This window comes from Mya arenaria, chromosome 3, assembly GCF_026914265.1.
Source record: "Mya arenaria isolate MELC-2E11 chromosome 3, ASM2691426v1".
In the NCBI taxonomy this organism is placed as follows: domain Eukaryota; kingdom Metazoa; phylum Mollusca; class Bivalvia; order Myida; family Myidae; genus Mya; species Mya arenaria.
The window spans coordinates 21,483,258-21,499,339 of NC_069124.1; the positions used below are offsets into that span (position 1 = coordinate 21,483,258).

At 32.9% G+C, this 16,082-nt stretch overlaps 2 protein-coding genes across 2 annotated transcripts; both read right to left on the minus strand.

The window, feature by feature from the left end:
• Window positions 1-505: 505 nt before the first annotated feature.
• On the minus strand, window positions 506-7,746 carry LOC128225818 (receptor-type tyrosine-protein phosphatase alpha-like). Its single transcript, XM_052935714.1, has 16 exons — window positions 7,624-7,746; window positions 7,358-7,445; window positions 7,069-7,142; window positions 6,865-6,901; window positions 6,631-6,734; window positions 6,214-6,324; window positions 5,698-5,849; window positions 5,399-5,534; window positions 5,035-5,184; window positions 4,628-4,709; window positions 4,416-4,489; window positions 3,403-3,540; window positions 3,005-3,130; window positions 1,375-1,535; window positions 903-1,041; window positions 506-577 (listed from the first exon to the last, which is right to left on the minus strand). Exons 1-16 carry the CDS (start codon window positions 7,660-7,662, stop codon window positions 506-508), a joined length of 1,683 nt encoding a protein of 560 aa, XP_052791674.1. The 5' UTR covers window positions 7,663-7,746.
• Window positions 7,747-8,642: 896 nt separating this feature from the next.
• LOC128225819 (multiple epidermal growth factor-like domains protein 10) lies at window positions 8,643-14,132 on the minus strand. Its single transcript, XM_052935715.1, has 5 exons — window positions 14,111-14,132; window positions 13,836-13,976; window positions 9,643-9,777; window positions 9,160-9,268; window positions 8,643-8,775 (listed from the first exon to the last, which is right to left on the minus strand). Exons 1-5 carry the CDS (start codon window positions 14,130-14,132, stop codon window positions 8,643-8,645), a joined length of 540 nt encoding a protein of 179 aa, XP_052791675.1.
• Between the last annotated feature and the right edge of the window lie 1,950 nt (window positions 14,133-16,082).

Consider the following 16,082-nt stretch of genomic DNA (forward strand, 5'->3'; position numbering starts at 1 on the left):
CCTGTGTCTATAACACGTAATATTGGTTACCCTTCAAGTAATATTTGATTTTATCTGAACACATTTAAACATATGCATATTATAAGAGGTATTATAACAATAAACACACAAGCTCAATAAAAAAGATTATATAAATGTCTGTTCTTCTAAGTGTCATTAAAATGTATGTTCATGAAAGGTGCATCGAACGCAATAAGTCTAAAATTAATCAATGATAATATCTTGTGAATCTTAATTATAAAACAAGTTTAAACTTTAAGCTTAAAAGAGTGCTTCCTCATTTCATGCAACAATTTTCAGAATGTTATCATAAAAATGATATTGTTTTAGTTATGTGTTATTAAAGTCATGTTTCGTTTTTGAATGCACAGAAGTTTAATCCATACTGATCTACTGTATACCTGGTTTAATCAAAACCATGCACAACTATTAAATGTAAACCGCCATTTCATATAATAAATGTGACACAGTCTGTACAAATGGGTAAACACTATTCTGCCATGGCCTACAAATTTTGATAAACATCCATCTGTTTGACATATTCTTGCATGACGTCGTAGATGTATCGAAGTTGTGCCTACAAAACAGGAAATTGATATAAATTCGTTCCTCAGTAGTGACCCTTGGGTAGGCAAACCAGATGTGTTACTGCACAGTTTGAAAGGTTCTCAAACAAATAAAGTATTAAACTGAATTGGTTTGTAAGTTCGTTCTGTAATTAAACATGATTGATATTTGATAAATATCGAAGTGACGTCACGAAAATTGTGTCTGTATCTAAAAAGGCGTTAGCAACTTTTTAGTCGGTAAATCAAGGACGGTCGAAACACTTCTTTTATGTTATTACCATATAGCGTCCTGGGTATAAGTTTATTTGTGAACACTTCGTATGTCAAACCTACCGGGTTCTGCACAATATCTTTATTGCGTTGTTTCATGGTCTTCACGCTGTCGACGATGTTTATCTGGCCCTTGTTGTCTTGAACCCGATGAACTTCATTCAGAAGTACAGCTACAACCCCACTGCGACGATATCCTGATCTGTAAAATCAGAATAATAGATTTGTGTTATGGAATGCTTCTAATTGAGCACCAAACATGCACACATGGCATCCACGTTAACTCATACCGCCTATACCATTAAATGCGGATACTTGTTCACACAATTGAGGTGTGAAAGCTGTTTGGCTTCCAAACAATTTACCTTTCTGAAAATTAAACAATGCAATACAAGTATTGTTTGCGTTTCAAGTTTGTTCTTTAACTTTATATTTACCTAAAATATGAATGTTCAACGTTTCCGTGTATAACCAATAAATCGAATTTATGCTGAAGAAATAGTTTTGAAGCAAACAAATAGTTCGCTGATCTTACCCGCAATATATGAGGATTGGTCTAGTCACGTCGAGCTGAGGCTGCCACCTGTTGACTGCCTCCAAAATGTCCAACATGGGTTGGACCGCCATGGGCGTGTCCTCGCCATCCCGCCAGGCCAAAAACTCAAACTGGCGGATTGACATTAGATAATCCTCATCCTTAAATGTTCAAAAGATTGCAGAGAGAGTAACAGTGTCCGTTTTACTATTGGTGTATTTGGTACGCTGTATCGTGTATAATTTAGGCTAACAAAATAATTGGTGTGATGAAAATTACAATATGAATCGTTATCTCACCTAATTTGAATTCTTTGTTATTTCATCCATAAATTTCTTTTAAATACATAAATATTTAAGTTAAATATTCAATAGTTCGAGTAACTTTTTGAATTTTAACTCTACATAAGGTATGTGTTTCTATGAAATGCCGAACCTGTATTACGCTCTGAAATTTCAAGCCGTTTTGTTCATTAAACGTCCTATCGTGTTAAAATAATATATATTTGCTCAATTAAGTATTATATATTACTAACTGCTATGCCATCTTGTCGAAATGATATGTAAATATGTCTGTATTTACACCTCAACTTACATTCCTTAAATAAAATGCCTTTCGGCATTTTCGGAGCGCGAATCACCGTATTTCAATATACATGGGATTTGTTCACCTTGTTTGTATTGTGTCAGCAAGTCCCGTTTGAAATAATCAACATTTCAAAAAATGTTATTTTATGATATGTGAAATGTATTGGTGCCATTATTGATTCAATTTTACGTTTACAAGTGTTTTCAAGTGGTTGATCTTTTACCACGTAATTGTGACTTCAATTGATAATTTATATATACAATGAAGTATTGTATCAACAATTATTGAATTAAATAATGAAGAATTGTTGTAAATATATGTAATGAATTGCGGGATTGATGTCATGATCGGGGAATATGAACGCAATTAGGACTCCACACATTTTCCTAACCCCAACTGCGTTCATACACCTATAATAAAATCAATGCCGCATTTATTTTTTTACATATATGCTATCCTCTTAATATGCTGTTATATTATATAAACTGTACATGATGTTTTGTGTAAAAGAACGTGTAAACTTGTCTACATAGTGTGCTATCTTGTCAATCGGACAAAATACTCACTTCTCTTCTATATTCTACTTGTTATCCTGTCCAACAGAAAGATGTTTTGATAAAAGTAGCGAACTGCACTGTCTTTTCCAGTTACAATGTTATATTATCTAAATTTGCAACGATGTCTAACTTGTCAAAGTATATTGCGATCTTGTTCGAACTGATCGTTAAAATGTCACAAAATAGTGTTGTCATCTTAAAAGTTGATATTAAATTGTCAAGGTTGTGTACTACTCGTATTATGTGAACTATGTCTTGTCTAAATAATATGTGATATTGTCAAATGAGCGAGTCATAATGTGCAAACACATGTTTTTGTCACCACGGTTTTGCATTTCGTTGAATGAATGTACTGGTATGCCAAAATGTAGTTTAACATAATTACACGTTATATGAACAAACCGACAATGCATCATTGCAAAGTTTCATTACAACAAGTAATATATAAAAAAAAACACTCTTTGTTAGTCTGTCATATCATTCACCTCATGGTTAACGTCCTTGAATGAAAAGCACTTCTCTTGGAAAGATTTATTCTGTTTTTCATGGATACAGTTGACTTTAAACTTGCCGATTTGTCTTCCGTCACTGCTTCCAAGGTATTGACAAGTCTGAAATTAAGTTTAAATACTTTATCAATAGTGCTAACAATCTTAAGTTATGGATGCTTGTGTGTTAATATTTTGATTTTGAAATATGTGTATCATGCTGTTTTTTACGAACGAACACTAGTGACGTATCGCAATGAATCACACTAGTACACAACGTTATTCTAACAGTATGGCAAATAAACTAAACGTTAAATAGTCGCTTGGGTAAAACGTCGCATTCCATCGAAAAGCCTGTTGTATTACATTAATGGCAACTGAATTAATTTAACAACCTTGTATGCGACATTTGACTGCGCCGTCAGCATAATTACGGTGGTGATGTGTTGTTCCTCAATCAAGGACCAAAATTCTTCCAGCGTATTTTCTGTCGGCGACATGCCCATCAGGAACGTGTTTGTATTCGCGTAGTTCTATAAAGGAAACCATACAACATATATTTCAAACTAGCCGTATATGTAGAGTAGAACACCGTTGATTTAAACCTAATTGGCTCGAAAACCTCGATGGCTCAATATGGATGTAAAGGACCGATTTCTTTATACTAAAGTTATGCACTCCCGCTTGGCTCAATTTTTCTGAGGTTTGAGGTAATTTCATCGGTCCCTGGGTGTTATAGCCATTTGGGTTTGACTGTAGGCATATAGGGGTACTGAAACTAAACAAATGCAGTAACTTTCCCTTTTAAACTTTTATGTTGATAAACCATGTTACTACATTTAACATGACGCCGAACCATCGTACTATAATTGGTCATACTTGATAACCCAAACGTGATTTTAATTAGTCACGTGATAATGCTGGTCAAACTTACGTCACTCTAACTTGAATCCATTGCATGATTTTGTTAGACAAAGAAGGTAGTAACCTAGGGCGGTCTTCTTCTAATATAACATGATGTCAGTAAAACTAATTACAGTATTTGTCTCTCAGCATGTTTGTTTCAAACTATACCATTGACACTTATTCCAACTTAATGGTGGACAATGATATTTATAGCAGCTACATCAGAAATATCAACAAGGTGATCTTGTAGTAAATTTACATTTACAAATAGTTAGCTGCGCATTGATGTTCATTGATGTGCGTTTTAACAACCCGTTCGCCTTATTGCTTATTGATTCAGTATAATTAAGTATTCTAAACGTATAGCATGCGTTGTGAAAAAAAGGGGTCTTATCATAATAATAAGTAACGTTGACTAAATAAAAAAAGATAAATACAGACAAAAACACAACTTGTTAATCACGTAAATGCCGTGCAATAATTTTCAGTAGTTTTCACTCACCGGTAAGAAAATAGTTCCAAGTCGTTGGCCAATGTTAGATCCTCTGTTTTTCAGTTTAGGGCGATAGGCATCTACTTAAGATAGATAATACAAAAAATAATTCTAGTAATATCAGAAGTTAGTATGTTGACATCACATATAATGTTAGAAATAATAGGAAAGTAATTATATAGCAAAATTCAGTCCAGTATCTAATCGCTTAACATAATTACTTTCAGAGTGCAGGGATTCCATGTTTCCATATTCATGACCACTTTCCTGTACCGTCTCTTCTTTGATTCCATTTTTAATCAGCTGTAAAGCGATTAATAACTTGGATGGTTTCAACAATACATAACTGCCAGTTTCAGTTTGTCTAATAAAATACCAATGCGTTGTTAATTACTTATGGCATTCCTTTAGAATAAGGGAAACAAAACTAAAAGTAGATCTCGAACAAGAAGCACAAAATACATGTTATACTAAGTGAAGACAGTCACCAACCCTCACTAGTATCAGGTTGAACGGTTTTATTTTCGATGAGAATTGATAAGGCGTACTCTATTTTAGGTGAATTTTAATTAATATTTAGATATATATCTTTCTCGAGATGGTCATACCTAACAGTTTTTTAACTTACGTCGAACTGTTCTTCAACTCTCGTCCTTGGCGACCCGGGTTCTTTTGTGACCATGTGCTTGTAGAAACTATCAAACTGCTTGGAGTAGACGTGATGTGTGCCGATCAGTAAAGCCTCTGCTACAGCCTCGTGAAGGTACACATATTGTTCCTATCAATATGTATGAAACTATGAATGCTAATTTATTGGATACGCTTGCTGTTTATGACATGACTATGGTATTCACCTTATTCAGTAGCTCAAGCACATACCATATATTAGCATCACTGTTGAAGTATACTGTGTTGATACGTTCAGTGTTCGTATGAGCTGTCATTTCGCCATTGTAACAAAATAAGAAAATAAACTTAAAAAAGAAACAAACCTTTGTCTGAACCATGTTCACCCTCTGCCTGCGCAGTGTCTGTACCATTTGTAGAGGGCGAATAGACTTCTCTGCTTTTGCCTGGTGTATCAGGTTGTCAAGGGCGATAAATGTTCCCGTCCGACCGACTCCAGCACTTTAAGGCATAAAATGATAAGTTTTTGTTCAAGTGGTAGCATCTTATTGTTTTAATTTATTTTTCATTCATGAATGGGAACATTGGGTTGAGATGAGATGGCAATACTTGGCACTATATTGGGATATAGCAACATCAACTATAGACAATTCAGTCGCCTTACCTGCAGTGCACTACAATTGGTGATCCATACGCTGAATTGTTAGTGTCAACAGCTGTCCAGAAGTTGACAAGACACCAAGCACTGTCTGGAACGTCCATGTCAGGCCATGCTTTGAAATGGAATTGGCGTATTCGTCGTGGTTTACTTTCAGGCTAAAAATAGTAATTTGGACATAATTTGAAATATTAATTATCACCTTCGATTATTACTGGCGCTCCAAAATGCATTTGTGTTGATTCCTTAAACTGTTTACGAAATGCTTTTGTTTTGAGGTAAACACACACAAACATAATAGTCCTTAGTCATGTTTCAAACAGTGTTGAACCTAAACTAGGATTTACTGTTTAAAATTACCCTCATTTCTGTTGATGAAAGGAACATAGAATGATTCATATAAATATATTTTTTCATAGTTTTCTTAAACTTACAACACAAAACATTAATTTATATCGTATCGCAGTTAATATTGTATATCATGGGTAACTACACAAATCCAACAGTCATCTGTACCTGCACGGCTTCCCATGTGCGTATATTGTAGTCGTTGAATTCTTTCGTATTGATGTATGATATGTCAATGCCACCGTATGAACAACTTTCACCTTTCTCTGGCCAGTATTGTATGCACTTTATATGTAGTGTTTATGGTTAAAAAGATTAATCGACGTTAATAAAATGTATGTATTAGCAATTAGTATGATTTCTGCGAACTCGTATAAAGAGTATGAGTTCTGTTTGAATTCCATAATGATAATACAAGTTCGAAGACGAAATATATTATAAAAAGATGAAACAATTGGTACATATTCAATATCCTCGTAAATTTTATTATAATATACGTCCATAATAAAGAGTTATACAGATTCATACATTGGATAGCTTTAAACACAATATAAGTGTAAGATAAACGCATCTTATATGTAAGCTTAATACAAATACCGAAGCCATTTCTATGAGATTTGTCAACATCACAATTTTGTCAGACTTTTGTTGCCAAACCATCTGCCAAAATTCATCAATCATGTTCTTCATAGGACCTGAAGCAAGGATAAAGATGTATTGAATGGTTAACCTCATAGGTCATACAGAGTTACAGAAACTTTGAATAAGAGAAACCAAAGACAAAACCCTCCGCCATATAATTTCAAGAAAAAATAAATTACTAACCTTGTGATGCGATGAATTTATTTACTTTCTCATAACCCTACAAACAAACAGGGAACTGCGAGTATCATATTGACATTTATAAAAATTCATACTTATGAAGTATTCGAAAACAAATTCATCAAAAGTGCTTTCTAAAAGGTTTAAAGATATCGACTTAAGTGAAAATTGATGATCGGAATAAATTCAGTTAGAAATACAACTTACATTGATGAAACAAGCATTGATATAATCTGGATCGTCTGGTTTTGCCTTTTGAAGTGGTACACGTGAATGGTCGTCTGAAAGAAGTTGTTTCAGGCGTTTATATAATAACAAAAACATTTTAACGGAATACAGTAAAATAATCAACTCGGTGGTGTAAAATGTAGAGAGAACGGGAATCGCAAATATTAGGAAATAGCCGATACTTGATAGCCCAAAAGCATTGGTTAAATACAGTTAAGTAAATTTATAATAATAATGATAATATAAGACAAACGTGGGCGGGGCTTACATGCATACATTTCCTTGTATCGGTTTTTGCCCTTGTACCTTTCCTGAGATGCGACTTCATGTTTATGGACAAGGCCAGTCGGTAGTGTCTGAAACATACGGGGTTATATTGAATTTAAAAATGATTAAAAGACCAGTTGATACACGTTTAACATTTGTGCAATCAAACATGATAAAAGTAGAACTTTACGTCTTTTTAGTTTTTGTGTGATTATGATTTTTTAAATGCAAATTAATCATATTTAATGGAATCCGATCATTACCTACCGCAAACTCGTCATAAAGATGTTTTCTATTATTCTTCATTTTTTCTCTGACGTAACTCCATAATTCAGAAATCTTAATTCCAGGAGCGCTGTCGTTAAAACTGTAGTAATCGCCCTCGTTTGCGGCTTCTGAATTGTACAGACATAATGCTAATTAGTTTATGAAAATTTAATACATAGCTACATAACAACAGCAGTTAACTTCCACGCAAAACTTGGCAAACATATTCACCATAATCAGACCGTGAGCCGGTGGAAGACGCACACCTGTGTGGTCGCTGGTCAAAATGCATTGTAATTTGGCTTGTCCAGGCTGTGACTGGGCTATGCATTTTGGGGATTTTAAAAACTGGCACAAATGTTCACCATCAAAGACGGCGTGTCGCGTGCAGATCATTGTCAGTACGTCAAAAGCTAAAGTAAATGGACATTGTTCAATATTCCTTGTACTTGGTTGTCCGGTATGTACCATTATCCTGCATTGGTTCGTTTAAGAATCGGTGGATACAAATTTACATCGTGTAAAGCTGATCTGTGAAACATAAGACTTATGTCAAGACGTCAAAGGTCAAGGTCACATTTAAGGGGTTTTAGTCAAAATTGCTTGTTTTTGTCCCTTCCTGTCTTACACTTGGTCATGAATTTGGAGATTTAAAATAGCTTGGCACAACAGTCAACCATGTGTTGCTTGTTGTTGGCATGGACAAAGCTAATGTAACAAAATAAGTACCTTATTCATAGAAACACTTTGATATTTGATTCAGCAACCTTTCATAAAACTATTTAATGATTTCTGTTTAGCGGTGGATTGACAAATTTCAACATATAATGCGCACCATGAGTTTCCCTTCTCTATCTTTATGGGTCAGTAAGCTTTATTTCATCTTCAGATTGAAAAACTGCTTATCGTGGCTTTGCATTTTGATGTGATATTACGTATACACATTTAAATAGATGTAAACTTTTCTGGAAAAAATATATTAGTGAAGAAGCCCAAACATTCCAATATCATAAGACATACTAACCGTTGTTAGAATACATAGGATTGTTGGAAGCATTATTCCTCATTTCAAGTGCATCAGGTTTTCCCCGATTTGATCTTGCCGGTAGTTTATTAGAGAAGTCTTTGGCAGGATTATCCTTGTTTAGCTTTCTGAAAAATGTAGTGTAATACAATTTTGATTTCATAGGATGATAATTTATTCAAAAATAATATTCAAACTTTTTGAAGTATTAATATATTGTTAAGGATTTCTCAATTAAGATTACAATTATTTCGAAATAACGTTGTATGAATTATTATATTTTTTACTTGTTCGACGTATATACAATACACCATGCAGCAGATTCAGAATAGAACAGAATGATTCTAATCCGAGTATATTCAATAGTGCCTGCCATGGAGGTCTTTCCTATGCAGAATTGCAAAATGTAACATGAAACGTGTTTATTGTATAGTGAACATACTTGCCGCTATTCTTTCTAACATGCGTTTCACTTCATACTATACTCATACATACATATTCGTGTGAAATACCTTCTTCTTATAATAAAGAAAACCCCGCCAGCAACTGCTCCTGCAGCAACTAAGAATGCCATGATACCTCCCACAATACCTCCGACTGGTGATTTTGTTTGTTTAAGTTCTAAAAAAAGATAAATATAATACTTATTATACATAGTTTACTTATAAAAAAATCGGCATTAATAAGACTATTATTATTATTGTTAAAAGAGGAATTATAAGACAATAAACACACCCACAAAACAAAAACCATACTATGATGTTTACATCTAATGGCATCATTAGATACAGGCGTTGTTTTAAAACGGTAGCGTCGAACATATGAGTTTTATGTTAACGTTGTATTCATCTTCAAGTAATCTTTTGTGCGATAGTTCTTACTAGTATGTGAATTTTATATATTTAATGTCAGTTAAGACAATGAAGATTTATTACTAGACCTTACAAAACTTCAAATCTAAAATAATTTAAATAAAACGGATTTAAATTAAATACCTTCACTGCAGGAATCCCCTTGGAATCCCGGATAACATTGTTTTGAGAATAAAGAACAGGACCCGTTGATGTGATGACACTCGTCACAATGGCACGCTTCCGAACAGTTCTTCCCAAATCTTTGATTTCCGCATTCTTAATAAAAGCAAAATAACAAAATGCGTTTACGCTTTTTCAACAAAGCTTGTTATATAGTTGTACTGTTTAAACCAGTCAACTGCTAGGATAATAGTATTTTAAAAAACAAGATACACCACGCATAGATACTTCAAAAGTTAAAGTCAACACTAAAACCTTTGCAATCGGTATTGTTTAATTAAAACATATAAACGCATAAATGCTTTGTATGAATTTAAGAACGATTGAGTCGAAGTATTTCATCATTATAAATAGTTGTGTTTCGAAGATGTTTAGATAGGTTGTTGAAACTAATTTAGTTTAAATACCATAATGAAGTACAAGCAAGCGCAAAAGTTTTAAAGTTAAAGCAACTACAGTACTGCTAAGACCAAACTTTACACTCTTGTTCACTAGGAGTGCACTATTAGTGAACAATTTGTGCACTATTGATAAACTAATGTAGTCTGTAGTTTATTAGATAAGCCAGTATTGATTTTCCTGGTCCACTCAGATTGGCCTTACTATATTGATTTAATTTTACTGATAAGATCATTTTCTCTAGTAGTTCATTGTTTAACTTGTGACAAAACATTTTAGTATACTGCATTTATTGATGAATTAATGATGTTCATCATTTAATGGGCCAGTAACTAAAGACAAGGAGTTTCTACCCATCATTTACTTGTCATATTTGTCATTTTTTAAATTCTAATGTAGGTGAAATAAGAATAAAACATTTCTTAAATAAATACAATAAATTTCTTTGTAAGCCAATATTTGAAAAAAGGGTTGTTATAAATATAATTGTGCTACTATTGTAACATCCAAACATTTTTTTGGTAAATCAGACATTTAATTAAAGTCAATTAGTGATTACAAAATAATAATTCTGAATCCTAAGTATTTAAGTGAACAGCACTATTATATTCTCAAACTGTGAATGCAAAACCAATCTTTATGATAACAAAGGTAATTGTAATTTAAAAGAAGAAGTGTTGATAAAAAATACCTCACCCTTAATTAGATTTAAAAATAGAAGCTCAGGCTATTTCTTCAGAAACAGCATTTTCAAACATGCATTACATTATAACTTCAAAAAGTTTATAAATACTTTTTTAAATGAATTTGCAATTGTCTGTAACTTTCCTGTATAGATGTTACTAACTATATTCACGACTAATTTCATTACTTTTCATAAATAAACATCTTAAAAGCATAGTTTAAGCATTTGATACTGAATGTATCTATTTATCTTTATCTATAAAAAGAGCACAAAAGGGAATTATCCTACCAAATGGCCCACTTACCAGGCATTAAAATTGAATTTCAGAAAATGATAAAATGCTTATTCATACTTTTGTAATGAGATTACCCATTGTAACAATGTTAGCCCCAATAGGTCGAGGTAATAAACAATACACAGGAAGTATCAGGAACCCTGCTGTGATTACATTAAAAATGGCAAAAAAGGGAATTATCCTATGCATCCAACCATTAAACAGGCATTACAATGAATATAAGTGCTATTAAACTTGCTATTTGATGTTAAAATACATGATATGCATGGTAAATATTAAATATCTCTACTCAAACATCTTAACAATTTGATTCACAAATGATGAAAAGTGTCGTAAAGAAATAGTATTTTTATTTTATAATGCAGTTGCAACACAAATTATAAACTATTTTCCATCTTTTATAAAAACATATTTGTTACCATCTCTTCTCTAAAACCAAATTTGTAAAACATTTATTGAGTTTCCTTCAAAGGCCTAGTTTTAAGAAGATTGTCATGTGAATTATCTGCTGTGTATCCCTTGTTTATTGCACTGCTGTCATTGCAGGGCTAATTTCCTGTGTATTTGTTGATTGGCTCGGGGCCATTTGGAGGTGACAGTAGAAAATAGCATTGTCTTATTAATACACAACATACTCTTGCATAAACGATATATGCATAGCCAATGTATTAATTTGACAGATGAGAAGTAAATAATAAACAAATAAAGTAACATTTAATACATTTATGTTGTATGATATAAATCATATAAATGGGATATTATTAATAATATCTAACATTACTCTTATTCTTACTCTAAAGCATTGTTATAATGCTTTTAATATGATTTAAAAAGTTATCAAAATGAAACAATAAGTCAAACACTGACAGATCTGAGATTTGATAGACAGCCGGAGGCAATAAAGATAAAGATCAATACACAGAATTGTGTACTATGGGGGGCACTTAAAGAAGGCTTAGGGTAGCCTTCAATGGATAGTATTTCATTTCATACTGTCGTAGCAGAACCAATTATACAAAACCTAAAATATTTGTTTATTTATTATGTGTTTCAAATCAGAAATGCAATTAATAAATCTGGGTACAATTTAGAAAATATACTATTATAATTAATGGTGTACTTATTTGGTAATGATTGCTGCTAGGCTGTCACCTTAAATCATAATACATTTGTTAAACAAAAATAAACATAAAATTGAAAGTTTTAGAATAGATGGAAGAAAATCTTGGTTTATATGACCTTTGAATGAATCAACATCGGCACAACAATTTCAGTTTGAGCTTGGAACAATACGGCATGAACTTTGATGATTTACTATTTCAAATAACGAACAATTTGTAAATATCACCTTGTGAAAAAGTTTAAATAAAGGCTCATGAATACATTTAATCGTTATGTTCAATAAGTGTTTGAAGATGAAACCCTTTAACCCAGAACCAAAGTTATATCATTATACCTATCAATTAATATCAAAATAATGCAATGCATATTTAAAAAGAAAACAAAAAAAAAACATTTAAATATCTTTGTTTTGACAATTTCTTTTTTATAAAACAACATCAGTTATTTAATTTAATAAATCTATATTAATTACATGAAAGGTCCAAATGGATTATAATTATTCTATTAACATTAAAACATCTGTTTAAACTACACACATCATTCTAAGTTTCACTGTAAATATAGCTTTTATGACAGACTGAAGAAGCCTTATCTGGTCAGCCCCTTGTCTACATTTAGTCTTTCCCTGGTTTTCCCCTTGTCTTACCCTAGTGCACTACGAAGTGCACTGATGGTGAACTGATAGTGAACAAGAAGTTCACTAACTGTCAAGTTTGGTCTTAACAGTACTGTAGGAGCATAGATGTTATCTGCTCAACACAAGGTAAGGCGTTAGAAATCCTCAATCGCATTGACAGCTAAAGCTAAAAGGAAGGACAAAATAAATACACTAGTTAAGTGAGGATCAAGCAAAAGTAGGGTTAAATTGTCTGGTTGACAGCTCGACACTACCATCCTTCCTTACAGTCCTAAATTATACATAATCCATATATTATGCACATGACGTTTCATTTACACAGTTACATGTGTATCTTGAGTTTTAGTCGAATTGTCTTATGTCACAGGTTTAGCTAGAAGGGCTCCTTTGCCAATGACAGTTTCCATTGGCTGGATCACAGGTTGTATCTGTTACACAGATAAATGTATAATTACTGTCTAGACCACTGAAATAGATTAACAGTATTTATACATGTGGAATTTATTCAATTATTAAACGGTTTAACTAATGTTAATTAAACAAAATGAAACGTATTTGATAAAAAGCATTTTATTTTTAAATCACATTTGATTAGTTTCAGTTTTGTTTAGTTGTGCGATGGCTTAGGTTCCGTTGTTTTGCTTGCATTTGGTTTGCAGTATTAATGAACATTTTTTGTATCATGTTTAGTTTTCAGAAGCATACATTCTGTGAAGGTCGACCAATTGTTGTACCTCACCACTCATTTTGAGGTATAATCTTACTCAAAAATCATTGTACCAATTTAGGTCGAGCTCTGATATTAAGTTTAGAAACTGTCGTGAATCTAGCAAAAACTTCAAAGTTGACAAGACATGGGATAGGAGGGATATAACGTATATTAACACATATTAAGAATAGACAAAGCAGCAATGAACGCACGCAGAAGAAAGCGAAGACAATTAAGAGTATGGAAAAAAATAAGACTAAGGTATTGATTGAAATATTGATGTAAGTACGACAGAGCTTTTGCAGACCTTCATCACATTGGTCAGTTTTCCAGCCATCCTCACAAACACCACGTGCAGGACATATACCATTAGATTTGTCGCAGTCGGTATCATTAAAGCAATGGCAAGAAGAACTACAGTTTTGTCCAAACAGTTGGTGACCACATGCTTAAATGAAAGTCAGAGGGTATTTATTTATTGTTCAATAGTATAAAAACTAAAATTATATAATTACATTGTTAATATTACTCGAGTAGGATTATATTCGATCAAAGCAATGTCAAGTTTATAAAAAAATGTACACCCCGCAGATAGAAGTGTCATTTTAAATAATGTTTTACAATTAAAATCATAAAAACATAACAAAGGGTACAGACACAAACTACAATTGTCTCCTCTCCACCCTGAGGCACATAAGCTGTCCGGACAGTTTCCAGTGAACTTTTCACAGGTGAAATTCCTGTTGCAGTGACAGGTACCGCTGCAGTTTTGTCCGAATGTCCCGTTGTCACAAGCTTAAATAAGTGTAAAAAATGTAAAAATACATGATCATTGGAAATTGTATATTCGCGGCAGTTAAAGAAAAAATGACTTAATCATACATCAACTATTAGTGATATTATGTTACTTTAATATTCGAATGGTCGGCCCAAATCCATCAAATCAAAGAAGAATGCTTAGATATGTTTAAGTTGGTTTCCTATACTAATACATTTATGACTTTCATAAATAATTATTGGGTATAAAAATGGTTTGCTGGATTATTGCTTATCTTAAACATATTACCACTACTAACCTTCATTGCAGTTCGTCCCTTTCCAACCAGGATTTCATTGATTAATTTCGCATTTTCCATTTATGTGGCTGCATGACGATGCGTTAAAACATTGACATTCTCAGCTGCAATTCTCCCCGAATTTCGGAAATTCACATTCTGCGAATACCGACCAATTATGGAAACTACCTTACCTTTTTTATTGGGTATCCTTTCAATTGGGAAGTACCCAATTTCTACCAGAATATCATAGTATAATGTACGTCTAGCTCTCTCTCTCTCTCTCTCTCTCTCTCTCTCTCTCTCTCTCTCTCTCTCTCTCTCTCTCTCTCTCTCTCTAGCAAAATATTCATAAATGGTCTTGCGCATCTAGCAAAATGTGATGAGGCATGTACATAGGAGGAAGACAGCGCATTGCAATGAATACATAGTAGTATCATATGTAATGTATACGAATAGCAATAGTATACACATGCAGAAGACCATTAGGTGTCAATAATACTATTAAAACTACAGGGAGAAGCCCAGTAGTAAAAATAGACTAAATACTCTGTTTAAACGCACAAGAAAAGTGCCCAAACGCCATCGAACAATGACCTCTAAATTGATAGTGGACAAGTTATACTTTTGTATGCAATAACAACATGAATGATGAACAATGAATGTCATACCATTTTCACGTTCAGATATATTGAATTGCTGTACACATTTTGAAGATTACTTCAGTATTAAACAAAGTAAAACAATAATTTTCTTTTATCAAAACTGATTTTCATAATTTGATATGACTGCATTGAAATACTCATGTTTGTTTATTTAGATATCTGACGAGATTGACACCAGATGAACGATGGAACTTTTATTAAGAGCAACAAGGCGTTCGCATACTTTTATCACATTGGTCGTTTTTCCAGCCATCCTCACAAACACCAAGCGCCGGACACAGACCGTTAGCTTTGTCGCAGTCGGTACCATTAACACAATGACAAGAAGAGCTGCAGTTCTGTCCAAATAGTTGGTGATCACAAGCTTAAATGAAAGCCAGATGATATCTATGTATTGTTGTGTACAAAAGATACTATTGTATAATAACATTGTAAATTTTACATAAGTTGGCTATCAACTGTATGTTAAAATCAAATCAAAACTTATATAACGACAATGTATAATCAACCAATATATAGAATCAACAGTTGTCAGAGAGACAGTGCGCTCGACTATTCCGCCGCTTTTAAGTTAAGAATTGCAGAGCTTTAGTGAACATTCATATATCTATGTTAAATCAAAATATATAAAAAACTTTAACTAGAAATAATACACAAACAATAAAGGGCCAAAAGTCGTATTATATGCGATTGTCATCATACTTAATTGTTTAAACTCTCAATGCAATATATCAAAAACTTATTGCCGTACATGTGCTTACATACAAAACCTTAAAGTGACACTCTTATTCAGAATCGATGCATACACTTGAATAGCAAACATACATTTTGAGT

What these genes read in the sequence shown, in the direction of transcription:
- LOC128225819 (XM_052935715.1), bottom strand. Translation starts at nt 14,132, where the DNA reads ATGACACTTCTATCTGCGGGGT. An exon ending in AACTGACCAATGTGATGAAG is followed by an intron (nt 9,778 to 13,835) that starts GTCTGCAAAAGC and finishes GCTTTTATTAAG; the next exon opens with AATGCGGAAATCAAAGATTT. An exon ending in AGGGGATTCCTGCAGTGAAG is followed by an intron (nt 9,269 to 9,642) that starts GTATTTAATTTA and finishes ATCTTTTTTTAG; the next exon opens with AACTTAAACAAACAAAATCA.
- LOC128225818 (XM_052935714.1), bottom strand. Translation starts at nt 7,662, where the DNA reads ATGAAGAATAATAGAAAACATCTTTATGACGAGTTTGCG. An exon ending in TGAACATGGTTCAGACAAAG is followed by an intron (nt 5,185 to 5,398) that starts GTTTGTTTCTTT and finishes ACATATTGATAG; the next exon opens with GAACAATATGTGTACCTTCA. An exon ending in TCAAGGACGTTAACCATGAG is followed by an intron (nt 1,536 to 3,004) that starts GTGAATGATATG and finishes TGAACATTTAAG; the next exon opens with GATGAGGATTATCTAATGTC.